The sequence below is a fragment of the Mus caroli genome, chromosome 6 (assembly GCF_900094665.2).
Source record: "Mus caroli chromosome 6, CAROLI_EIJ_v1.1, whole genome shotgun sequence".
NCBI classification, from domain to species: Eukaryota; Metazoa; Chordata; class Mammalia; order Rodentia; family Muridae; genus Mus; species Mus caroli.
The window spans coordinates 110,730,744-110,743,726 of record NC_034575.1 but is presented as its reverse complement, the minus strand read 5'-3'; the positions used below and the strand labels follow the sequence as shown (position 1 = coordinate 110,743,726).

The following is a 12,983-nucleotide window of genomic DNA, read 5'->3' as shown; positions in this document are numbered from 1 at the left end:
GCACTCACTTTGTAGACCAGGCTGGCCTCGAACTCAGAAATCCGCCTGCCTCTGCCTCCCGAGTGCTGGGATTAAAGGCGTGCGCCACCACACCAGGCCTCGTTTGTTTTTTTGAGACAGGGTTTCTCTGTGTAGCCCTGGCTGTCCTGGAACTCACTCTGTAGACCAGGCTGGCCTGTAACTCAGAAATCTGCCTGCCTCCTCCTCCCAAGTGCTGGGATTAAAGGCGTGCGTCACCACTGCCTAGCCCCCTCTGGTTTTTCTAGTTGATTCCTTCATCCTTATTTATTTTGTTTGTGTGGTTTGTACCTGAGTGTATGTCAGTGTACCATGTATACACAGCACCCATAGAAGCCAGAAGAGGACATTAAATTTTCTAGATCTAAAGTTTGGGCTACCCAGTGCTTTCAGGGTTCATAGGCAGCTTACTATGAGATTCAAAAGAAATTAATTTTTAAAATTTATTTTATTTTATTTAAAGAAGAAGGTTGCTGAGCAGCTACCTTAAGATTAGGGACACAGTGTTTGTGCCAGCTAGTTGTGCTGGCTGTTGCTTCTCCTTTCACACTGAGTAGAAGACTCTATTTCTCCAGTAAGCAGTGCTGGCTGGTGCTTCTCCTTTCAGACTGAGTAGAAGACTATTTCTCCACTTACTTTTCCACTCTGGAGTCCAGATTCACAGATGAGGTATTTCAGAAACAAATCTGTAGTGCCAACATTAGATCATAGACCTTCTAGCTTGTGCTCCCTTCCCTGGATCCAGAACTTTGAGTTGTAGGTTGTCTAGGGCATTCCTCCAAGACAGGACCATGTTGGCTAGGTCATATGGAACCTCCCACTTCCCCTAAGCCTGTAAGAACCTGAGAACCTGGCCTTTGTTCTTGACTGAAGATACCCTTTCTGTCTCCCTTGTTGCACTTCTGTAGTACAATATTCCAACCCTCCTAATACCGTCATCCCTCTTTAGGGCTACAATGGCTAGTTATGCCTGTGAGCTCATAACTGGTGGATAAAATTCTTTCAAATGTGTCATGTCTCCACCAACCTGCAGTAATTTCGAATAGCCAACAGATCTTTTTAGCTTATTTCTCCAGAGGTAAAAAAGAAAATCTTCACTTGTTAGTATTGCTTTGTATAAGCAAAGCCATTTTAATACTAAAAGAGTAAAAAGGGTTATTTCAAGATGAGAATGGATTCTGTTCGAAGGTGTATCACATGACAAGATAATTCAGCTTTTCATAAATGGAGTTATTCTTCATGGTGCTGAACACTGCAATTTGGAACCAGATTTAATACTTGTTTCGGGTCCATTTGTAGATGTTAAAAACTAAGAGCCATTGAGGCTGCAGAGATGGCTCTACAGTTAAGAGGGTCCTGGAGTTCAACTGGCAGCACCCCAGTTAAGCAGCCCACACTCTCCAGCGCCAGGGAATATTACATGTGTAGCCTCTGTTACAGTGCATGTGCATTTATGTACATGCGGCCCCCCCCCCCCCGTTAGAAAGAATAAAACCCCTCTAACAACAAAAAAAGAAGCCAATAGTAGTGGCTGCTAATAGTATTTCTGAGGTTTTTATTCATCTGTGTAATCCTTGACAGCCTTTGTTGGAACATAGCAGGTGGTTGGGAGTTTAACCTCTCCTGAAGCTTATGGGGAGGAAGTCTATAGCAAATGTTAGTTTCTTCTATTTCTTTGGCAAAAGATGGACCACCTTTCTCTGGGAAAACCAGTGGTGGAAAGTGTCTTCTGGCAGCCAGTGCCCTCAGGCAGCCAGCACTCCCCATCCTAGAGTGGCTTCCCAGGATTTCTCTTCTTCTAGATCAGTGAGACACCATTGACCTAATCACAGTGTGCATCCATGGTGGCAGGAGAGACAGACTGAGGATGTGTCTAACCGAAATGATTTTAGAAGGATACTTGTCTTTAGAAGAATAATAGTCTTTTAATGTTTCTTGACATTTTGTTTTCTAACCATGCACGTCTCTCTGGCTGCTGCTTCTCATGGTTACTGGACAAGTGAGTTACTAGAGTTGAGAACTCTGCCCTTACAACCAGCCACCTGGCAGGCAGGAATAGACACAGGTTCTTGGAAGCAGACTCCTTGGATGTGTTGTACAGGAGGCTAGGGAGACTGACAAATCCCTTGGCTGCTTCCCATGCTGTCTACATCTGGGGACATTAATCTATTAGAGAATAGATTAAGAGCTGTCCAGCTCTCAGAATCTGTGACTTCTATTGGAAATATTAAGATAACCACATATCACTTTACAGTTTTGAAAGCTGTCTAATAGGTGCATGAGTCTGTCAATGTGTGAGTTTAGCACTCTTTGCTGTTTTCTCATGTCTATAGCTCAGATCTCTAGTGCAGGCATGTCTGCCTCGTTTTGCTACACACTAGTAAGATGTTATAAGGGTAAATACCTATGAAAGTAAAGAGCTTACAGTAACAGTTCTGGTATGTTTATCACCTGGCTTACCCTTGGCTGATCATAGCAGTTCTTTTTGTCTGTTTCCACCCACACCTTTTCATTTGTTTTGATACAAATCCTAGATAATGTTTGTCTGAACTAGTTTGGTATGTCCAAGGAACTTTTTTCTTTAGGCAGAGTCTAACTCTGTAGTCTATGCTGTACTTAAACTCAAAGCAGCCATCTGTTTGAGACTCTTAAATGTTGGGAATAGATGCAAACCACCATGAAGCTATTAGAAACTTACAGAATGCTAATTGTTTAAATAGGCAACATGATTTACAAGTATGGGCGACTTCTGCCCCTGTCTAGTTCCCCAGTTCTTTCCCTTAGTATTCCTGTGGTAAAGAAGGTTTAGTAACTTGAAGAATCAGATGGACTCATCCACACCGAAGGAGGAGCGTGCTTGCTTATTTATTTATTTATTTATTTATTTATTTATTTATTTATTATGTGTAAGTACACTGTAGCTGTCTTCAGACACTCCAGAAGAGGGACTCAGATTTCGTTACAGATGGTTGTAAGCCACCATGTAGTTGCTGGGATTTGAATTCGGGACCTTCGAAAGAGCAGTCTGCGCTCTTAACCACTGAGCCACCTCACCAGCCCAAGGAGGAGCTTTTAAAGCTTAAAAAACCCCTTTTATTTTTTCTGTCACTAAAGTCAAGCAGGAACTCTGATCCTCCGCTTCCTACTCACCCTCACAGCTTTGACATTTGTTAGGAAGATCATCTCTCATCTCATGTGTGTTTTACCTTCTGTCCATGCGTCTGTGCACTTATGTGGACTCTTGCAAGGCCAGACAACTAAATGTACCAAGTGTCCCTCCATACCACTTAAAATTATTTTAAAAATGTATTTGTGTGTGTGTGTGTGTGTGTATGTGTATGTATGTATACGTGTGTATGCACGCATGCATGTATGCTCCATGGTGCATTTGTGGAGATCAGAGAATGGATAACTTCTGGGAGTTATTTGTCTCAGGGATTGAATTTAAGTTGTCAGGCTTGGCGGGAAGCACCTTCCCTCTAATTTTAATAGCAAGGTGTATGTCTTTCTAACTCACACAGCATACATAAACATATACTGGTTTCCCCACCTTTAAAATAGTCTTACTCTGTATTGTTGTAATGAAAGTATCTTCTCTAGTAAACGTGCCGTAGACCACTGTCCCTCAGATAACTAACTAAGGGTAGGTAGTTAGTACAGGAGATGTATAATGTTCCAATGCTGACTCAGGCCCATGTGCATCTGCTTATACTTAACTCTGGATATTGAGGTGTTTTTCTCTGTGTGTTCACTATTGCAAACAGTATGTCACAAGTCTATACCATTTTATATGTCGCACGTGTATTTCAGTGTTTATCTTTGCCAGGGATGCTGTAGCCTACACTGGTACTAAAGGGGATCGTTTGTTTGCAGGTCAATGTGCGGAATGGAATGAGCTTGCATGACTGCCTTATGAAAGCTCTGAAGGTGAGAGGCCTGCAGCCAGAATGCTGTGCAGTGTTCAGACTTCTCCAGGAACACAAAGGGTAAGAGCAAAGCCAGCCAGCATCTTTTAGGATTCTAAGCGTTTCCTAGCCACAAATAACTTGGTATATTACAATGCTTTGTATTAGCTTCCTAGGGATTAGTGCATGTGGATATACTTTGTTTTCAAAGTATCAATTCAGAAAAATTGCCTCTGAGAACTTGAAATTATTGCCTGGACATTGTCTTAAAAACTGTAATAAATGGGAGATGCTAATAGCATTGTCCAGGGATGGAGGGAGCATTGTTAGAAGGCCTGTTTTTGAGTGCAAAGACTTTTCCTGGTGTTTGCCATGCAGAGTGGGTACTCTGAACATGATTGCACTGTTTTTGATGGTTAAGAATGCTAGGGGCTAATGAGATGGCTCATTAACGGATTTGCTGCTCTCTCAGAGAACTCAAGTTCAGTTCCCAGCACTCACATCAGGTGGTTCACAGCTAATGGTAGCTCCCGCTCCAGGAGATTGTATGCCGCCTTCTGGCCTCCAAGGGGACCTTTACACACATGACACACATACCACTTAGAGACGTTCAGATATACAGAAAAACCTTTCTTCCCCTCTCCTCTTTTTTTTTTTTTTAACATAATTTTTAAAGATTGATTGATTGATTGATTGATTGATTGATTTTATGTATATGAGTACCCTGGCTTCATATACTTCCAGATGAGGGCATTAGATCCTATTACAGAAGGTTGTGAGCGTCCATGTAATTGCTGGGATTTGAACTCAGGACCTCTGGAAGATTAGTCTGTGCTCTCCTCCCCTCTTTCCCGCTCTTCTCCTCTTCTCTCCCTTATCCTTTGCCCCGATTCCTTGTCCCTTTTCATCTTGGGCCTAAAGAAATACACTAGTCAGTATAGTGCTTCCAAGCTCTCTGATTGCCCAACTGCCATAACACCCCGTGTGTGGCTGTGCCCTTGGAACCTCAGCACCTAGATGTCTCCAGAGACATCCAGAGACAGGCAGGTCCCTGAAGCTTGCTGGCCTGCTCACCTAATTGCTGCGTTCCAGATCAGTGAGAGAACTTGTCTCCAAAGCAATATAGATGGCACCCGGAGAATAAACCTCATGTTTCATGTTGTCTTGCTACATGTACACATTTATTGCAGTCCTAAAGAGAGATTCTTGGGCTGGTGAGATGGCTCAGTGGGTAAGAGCACCCGACTGCTCTTCCAAAGGTCCAGAGTTCAAATCCCAGCAACCACATGGTGGCTCACAACCATCCGTAACGAGATCTGGCGCCCTCTTCTGGAGTGTCTGAAGACAGCTACAGTGTACTTACGTATAATAAATAAATAAATCTTAAAAAAAAAAAAAAAAAGAGAGATTCTTGTCATTCATTCATTCTTTCTTTCCTCACCTATCTCGTTGTTGTTGTTGCTGCTGCTGCTGTTGTTGCAGTACTGGAGACAGAACCTAGGGCCTGGAATATGCTAAGTATTCAGTTCTATGAGTATTAAATCTTGGCTCTCTGATAGCCACAGGGCTGAAAGAGACAGGGAATTTCTACTTCCAGGAAAATACACTGTATTTCCAGTGGTGGTAGCCCATCTTCAAAGGCTGAAATCATGGCCCATAGCCACAGAGCACCATATCTGTACTGTTATTTACTATGGCAGCCAAGCCTTTGACTTTGCCCTCTTTGGGAAACAGTGCTTCTGCTACTAACCTCTTGCTTGTTCTCTGTGGTTGAGTTCCCTGGCTGGAGAGAACATCTCAGGAGAGTGTCTCCTCAATTTACCCTCCGCGTGTCTGTTCTTCTGTTTATTTAGCTAGCTTGCTGATCATCAGCGTGTCACCACTTCTGGCTAGATTGATTTTTGTGTCTGTCCCCAAACTAATACATAGACTTCCTTCAGGACTAGGGAGATTCTAAGATGCATTCACTCTTCTTCAAAGCTGTACTGATTTGGAACTGATCTCTGGTCTCTCTACCTATTCAGGAAGGGAGGTTTCCTTCCTGGTCTTCATTAGGAAACAATAGTACTTTAGACAGATAGATACCATTTCCCTACCTTGAATAGGGAATTATCTTAAAGAATGAATTATTGCTCAGTGGATAGCCAGAAGAGTGGCTTGTTGGTTTCTGGCAGGTGATAAGAGGGATCTGAGTGATGTCATATGTGCGTTACATTTCTTAATCGAAATATTCATCCTCAGCAGATCTGAACCAGTTTTTGCTTAAATCACTATGGTTTCCTGTCTTCCTTTTTCTGGGCACAGAAAGAGTGGTGTCAGTCAGTTTTAAAGACTGTTGTGTTCCTATAGACTTGTGTTTATTTTCATAACTTCTACAAACAACTTTGTAATTAGTCTGTAACTAATGTACAGCACATTTGTGTTAATATTATATGTATTATTTTAGATTGAAGTAGCTATTGAACACTAACCTGTAGTGACTTGGTAGGATTTTAATATTATGCAGTCCCCTTAAAGACAGTTACTCTTGTCATGAGATTGTTGTATTACATTTTTAAAGAATACTTTGTTCTAGGAGCATACATTTTGGAGTCCAACAGGCTTGGTATTCAACAGGTCACACAGTGAGCAGTGTTGGCTTATCTTTATGGTGGGACCAGAACACCTGTAAGGTGTGCTTAGACAGCATGCAGTAGACAATAGAACTGCTCTATGTCTTGAGCCTTGTCTAATGTTCCCTCATGTTATGCTTTGGATAATTTTTAGTAAGAAAGCACGCTTAGATTGGAACACCGATGCTGCCTCTCTGATTGGAGAAGAACTGCAAGTGGATTTTTTGGATCATGTTCCACTCACAACTCACAACTTTGTAAGTTTCCTTTCAGCTCCTCCCTTTCTTTGCCATTCTGGGCTCTCTACAGTGGATCGCTGACCTTTCTGAGAAGCTCTGGGTGCACATTGTTAGTTGCTTTCAGCTCTCCCTATGCTGTCATGTATTACCAGAGGCCCCTCTACCCTGTCTCTGAATCTGACAGTCTTGCAACTATGATTCTTCCCTGTGGGGGACCCTGGTAAGGACAGTGAGGGCAGTGCTGTGTTTGCTTGTCACTCGAGTTCTCACAATCCTGCTTTCTTGTCACAGGCTCGGAAAACGTTCCTGAAGCTTGCATTCTGTGACATCTGTCAGAAGTTCCTGCTAAATGGATTTCGATGTCAGACTTGTGGCTACAAGTTTCATGAGCACTGTAGCACCAAAGTACCTACTATGTGTGTGGACTGGAGTAATATCAGACAGCTCTTGTAAGGCACTGTGGTTTTTTTTCCTTGTAAAAAATGTCAGGGTCAGGTCCAGAAGCATTTTTGAGGATGCTCATTATACATTTTCAATGTAAAGTCTGAGCTTTAGGTTTGCTAAATAAATGATTGCTGTGAGTCAGAAGCTATTGACTTTAGAAGCATAATAGTTCTGAGATGAGTTAGTTTTAGTGTGGTGGTCATCTAGCTGTAAAATAAACAGGTAGGGAGCTGGGCATGACTCAGTTGGTAAAGTGCTAACTGTGCAAACATGAGAGCTGAGTTTGATCACCGGCACTGACATAAAAGCTGGGCCCACAGTGTGTAATCTCAGAGTTGGGAATGTGGAGACAGGGCTGTCCTTGGGTTTGCTGGCCAGCTACTCTAGCTGAGTCATTGAGCTGTAGTTTCAGTGAGAGATCTTGTCTCAGAGAATAAGGTGGAGAGTGATTGAGGAAGACTCCTAGCATTGACTTTTGGTATTCACTCCAGTCATATGAACTCAGACACACATGCACAAACAATACCAAAAGCAGGCAGGACCCATTGTCTGTCAAATTGTTACTGACACTGATTTGTAAGGAAAAGAACAGGGACATGGAAATTGAAGGGCTAGGCTTTCTCTTTTTATCTGGCCAGTGCTGTGGGTTGTCCCAAGAAAGCAGAAAGCAGAGCTTGTCCTGTTTCCTTCCTCTCACATCAGGGAGCAATGTGTTTGGGCCTCAGACAGTTTGGGTATAAAAGATTGAGGCTCTCTGTTAGGAGATGAGCCAGATACAAAAATATATTTCACAGAGAGAAAATAATTTAAATAATTGCATATTTTAAATTACACTTCTTAGAGTCTTTTAAAATCTTGTATTGAGATTATGAAAAGTCAGCTTTACCCTAATTGAAACATATTAGGAAAATGAAAGGAATATTATCTTCATTCACAATGGGAGAGAACCTTGTAGCTCCCACAGAAGTTACTTGTTGGTTCTCGGAGCACTTGAGTAGCAGAAAGGCATGTGATTGTGGCCAGTGAACACGTCACAACCTCAGGACTGTCACTAGTACCTCCAGGTCTCAGCTCCTTCATTTCAGAAGGGTTGGCTAGATAACGTAAGATTGCTCAGCAGTAGGACTTGGGGGACGAGTTAAAGTGCCTACTTAGTAGTAACCCCGCTTAGCTTCAGAGTTACTGTTGCTGCTGAATATGATGAATGTAATTGATTCTGTGTGTGTGAGTGTGTGTGTGTGTGTGAGTGTGTGAGAGAGTGTGTGTGTGTGTATGTGTGTGTGTGAGAGTGTGTGTGTGTGTGTGAGAGTGTGTGTGAGTGTGTGAGTGTGTGTGTGTGTGAGTGTGTGAGAGAGTGTGTGTGTGAGAGAGAGTGTGTGTGTGTGTGTGTGTGTGAGTGTGTATTCCAGAAAAGCTGTGGCTAGTATAGGTTATGAGATGTTGTACTGTCACTTAAGACGCATGTGGTGTAGCTGGACAGGACCACTTTTCTAGTGATGTATCTATCTCGGCAGGATGGGAATTCATCAGCGGGTTGCTGTTACTCGGTCTGTAATCCAGCCCTTTAGATTGATAGGTGACTAAAGCACGTGAGGAGAATGAGTCAAGGACAGTTGGGTTTTAGCTTTGGGTTTAGAGGCAAGGTGGGATGGTTTCTCTGTGAGAGGACTGAATCCATAAACTAGTCTTTCCATGTTTCATTTAGGCTGTTTCCAAATTCCACTGTTGGTGACAGTGGAGTCCCAGCACCACCTTCTTTCCCAATGCGCCGGATGCGAGAATCTGTTTCCCGGATGCCTGCTAGGTAATGTACTTTGAACTCTTTTAGGAAGTTACAGTGGGTTGGGTGGGTTGGCAGCCTGAATACAAAGAAGTCCCTCTTCATGTGCTGCTTTGTGGAACACCAAGTGGGATCTTTCTCTCTGTGGTCCCAGCCTACTTACATTCTGGAAAGTGATTTTTGCAGAATGCAGGCCTTTCTGTTACAATGCAAGTCTCAGTCTAACCTTACATTTATAAAAGCTTGAGGCTCTGCCTTCTTGCAGGTGTGGTGAGTTAGGTGTCTGTGGAAAGGCTCCCCGACGTGACTATAGCAACTAAAGAAAATCAGACCTTAACTTGTAAATGTTTATCCCAGCCTTAAAATCCAGGTAGTTGGCGATACATCTGCTATGCTCTGAGTTTGCTTTTAACTTGTCTCTGCTGTTTTCTGGTTTTAAAACTCGAGTTTACATCTTGGTCAGTGACACATAAGTATTTAGAACCCAAGTTAAAAATCTACATTTTTGTCCAAAATGTCTGATAGTTAATCAGCTTCCATTTAATGACCCCTATAGAATTAGTTAAAGGCAGCATTTTAGAACAAGGAATTTGTACTGATATCTGTGTTTATGCCTGACTTGAATAAACCCTTTTTGGTAATTTAAAAACCACATTTGAGCAAAAAACAACTTGCCTCGAGGATAAGAAACTAGACCCTGAGAACCTAAATGTAGAATTCCTAGTACAAGGTGGCATTTCAGTGAGGGAACAGCCAGGCCTGCTCAGGGTGGTGTGGGAATAGGCAGAATAGTAGCCCTTAGAAAAGCTGGTCTTTATCCCTTGAATGCATACGAGTGTGACCTGAACAAACCTTAAATTTCACCTACAGAACAAATATGCTCTCCGTTGGTTTTTTGAGTTGGGGTGGAATTTAGGGCCTCACCTAGGCTAGGCTGGTGACATGCCATGGAGTCATACCTTTAGTCTCAGGAGTTACTGGTTTCAGGATGTGGGGCTCAGACCCAGGAGCTTATCCAGGCTGAGTAAACCTCCTGTCGCTGAGCTGCAGCTGCCTCAGTCTATCCTTGTTAATGTGTGCCCCTAGGCTGAAACAGTCTCCTCATAGGTCAGTGTCCCAGAGGTTCTAACAGTAGAACACATACTTTGCTGTGTGCTGGCTACAGGGAAAGATTTTTAGTTTTTCTTCAAATTAAACTGGGCAGATTCCAGTTAGGTGGTACTTATAGCAAATACTGATCTGTTCTTAAAAATGTTGTAAAACTCTGAAGTAGTCTGGAAAGTGACTTATTACCGAGGAGAAATTGTGTAATGGACTCTCCTTTTCACAGGGATGACAAGCACAGAAGAGTTTTTAAATAGTGCATATTGAGAGAGTGAAATATTGTGTGTCAAGGGTTGGATGGGTCAGGTTTGCCCTTAGTGTCTTAATGAGCTAAGCAGTTGAAAAGACTTTGCCAATGTGGAGGCCTGAGTGCCAATCATGGGACTTTTTTCTCCTCCGTGCCCAGTTCCCAGCACAGATACTCCACACCCCACGCCTTCACTTTCAACACCTCCAGCCCTTCCTCAGAAGGTTCCCTGTCCCAGAGGCAGAGGTCAACGTCCACTCCCAATGTCCACATGGTCAGCACCACCCTGCATGTGGACAGCAGGATGATTGAGGTAATAGGGCCCCTGGGGGTGGTGATGAGCAGCCTAGTTAACATTGGGAAGCAGAGAATGTGGATTTCAAAGCTGCTCAGGAGTGTTGCAGTACTTTCTCAGGCTTTTGAACTTTCTTGGACTTTGAAATGTTCTTTTTAGCTCTCTTAATGTGTATAGACTGGCTTAATAACTAGGCCAGTGTGTCATTCCAGCAGGAAACAGAACTCCTCTCTAGCCACTGTGCTCTGTGTCCTAGCTTTGGATGTGATTTCTTTGGGCTGGTACAGATACTGCAGAGCAGTGAGGGGTGTAGTGTGAAGCCCTCAGATGCTCTGGAGACGTGTAAAGTAGGAGCTCTGGGATCTGCTGTGCATTGAGGCAAATGTGTCAGTGCCAGTCAGTGTTTGCAAACTGCCTGTCTTTTCTTGTATGTTCTGTTCCTTTGGTTTGCTTTCTAGCTCATCTTTAAAGTCAACTGAATACACTTCAAATGCTTCCTTTGTTCTTTATTCTTCTTTATTTTTCATTGCTTTGGACTAGAGTAACAGCCTGAGTGCTTCTCCCAGGGCGTGCTGCAGACGAGTTTGTCTGAGGGGGAGAGTAGGTATTTTCTTCATGCTTTTGCTTTCTCGGGTTTAATAGGAGAGACTATCAGATGGTAGACTATCGAGACAACTATACGTTCATTTATACTTCTAGCCACACTTGTTGCCATAATTTTTTTTCCTTTTCTAGAGTTGTGAGTTAAACAAACCCTCTGGGTTACCACTGATAGGTAAATTTCTCAAGGTAAATTCTTGAAGACAAGGGGATTGAAATAATTTTTAAAAACTCAGTTCTCTCAAAGAGTGGACTGATCTAGTAACACAGCATCTGTACTGAATTCAGATATTAGAGACCAAAACAGTTAATCCATCTAGTTAGTATGACTTAGAAAAGGTTATCAGGAAGTCTGGCATCCTAGCACACGACTGGAGTCCCAGCACGCTGGAGGCCGTATTCAAGATCAGCCTGGGATACATGGTGAGATCCTATGTCAAAATCAAATAAAAAAGACTCAAGAGACGTGGCCAAGTAACTGTGCTTTCTCCACACCAGGAACTGACCTTTGTAAAACCTTGTTCCTTGACACTTGTGATCTCAGATGCACTTTCTCTCTAGCAGTACATCACTTTTAACCGTGTAAGCTACGGGCTTATTAGTCCTAGTAATATAATCAAAGTAGCTATTTTCTTCCCATGTCCAACTTGTTCCTGTCTAAACTGTTCGTACATTCAAAGTGAACATCCTTCAGTTCTAACATGAGCAGCACAGCATTGATCCTGTTTGTGCCTCAAAAGACAATTTTGTTTGTGGGTCCCCCCCTCTTTTGGTGGTGGTATTGTGGTTTTTGAGACAGGGTCTCTCTATAGTTCTAACTGTCCTGGGACTCACTATGTAGACCAAGGTAGCCTCTTAACTCTCAGAGATCTGCCTGCCTCTGCCTCTCAAGTGCTAGGGTTAAAGGCATGTGCTTTTTTTCTTTGTCTTTAATAACACATGATTCACTCAGCATTTTACACCGTATGTTGTTGTTTGCCTTAACACCAGTCATGTTCTTCTAAACTAATACTTAAGAGTATTTAAATTTTTTTCCTGGGATAATGTGATCCAATTATAGTAATTACTACCAAATAAAATAATGGGCAGAGGAGGGAAAAAGTAGGAGACATTAAAAACTATCCTGCTGTACTGTGGACCAGAATTCTAATCAATGAAAATAATAGAAGAGATTGGGTGAGTGACCAGCATTTCTCCCACTTGGCTGCCTTGGTGTTCTACTTAAAACTATACAGGCACCAGTTTTCTACCTTTCCCACACAGACACACATCATCAGGCCTAGTTTGAGTTGTAGAGTGAAGATCTATATTTCATGTGTGTGCAGGCATGTGGAGACTAGAGATTGAGGTCACGTGTCTTCCTCGATTGCCCTTCCATCTGTGTTTTGAAATAGGGTCTCATTGAACCTGGAGCTTGCGGTTAGGCTAGGCTGGGTAGCCAGTGAGCCTCCAGGATCCTCCTGTCACCATCTATCCGGTATATGGATCATAGGCATGTGCCACCACAGGGGGATTAAACTCTGGGCTTCTTGCTAACATGGCAAGCCCTTCAGCAACCAAACCTTCTCCCTGGTCCTACGGACCTGGATTCTTAAGTATCTCTGTGGATGTTTTACAGATGGGCTTGGGACTCGGGCTTTACTCTATGCTGTTAAGACACTTGGACAGGGTGGCTGAAATTGTGTGTGTGTGTGTGTGTGTGTGTGTGTGAGAGAGAGAGAGAGAGAGAGAGAGAGAGA

The 12,983-nt window shown here is 42.8% G+C and overlaps 1 protein-coding gene across 3 annotated transcripts in view; it reads left to right on the top strand.

Moving 5' to 3' along the window:
• The window catches only part of Raf1 (Raf-1 proto-oncogene, serine/threonine kinase), a 57,869-nt gene that overhangs the window by 34,824 nt on the left and 10,062 nt on the right, over positions 1–12,983 (top strand). For 2 of the 3 annotated variants that reach the window (XM_021165724.1, XM_021165725.2), the window contains exons 3-7: positions 3,892–4,004; positions 6,690–6,792; positions 7,066–7,223; positions 8,924–9,022; positions 10,509–10,662. In XM_021165724.1, the coding sequence (XP_021021383.1) occupies positions 3,892–4,004; positions 6,690–6,792; positions 7,066–7,223; positions 8,924–9,022; positions 10,509–10,662 (627 nt within the window). The remainder of the gene's footprint in view (positions 1–3,891; positions 4,005–6,689; positions 6,793–7,065; positions 7,224–8,923; positions 9,023–10,508; positions 10,663–12,983) is intronic. The other variant, XM_029478996.1, reaches the window with a different exon arrangement.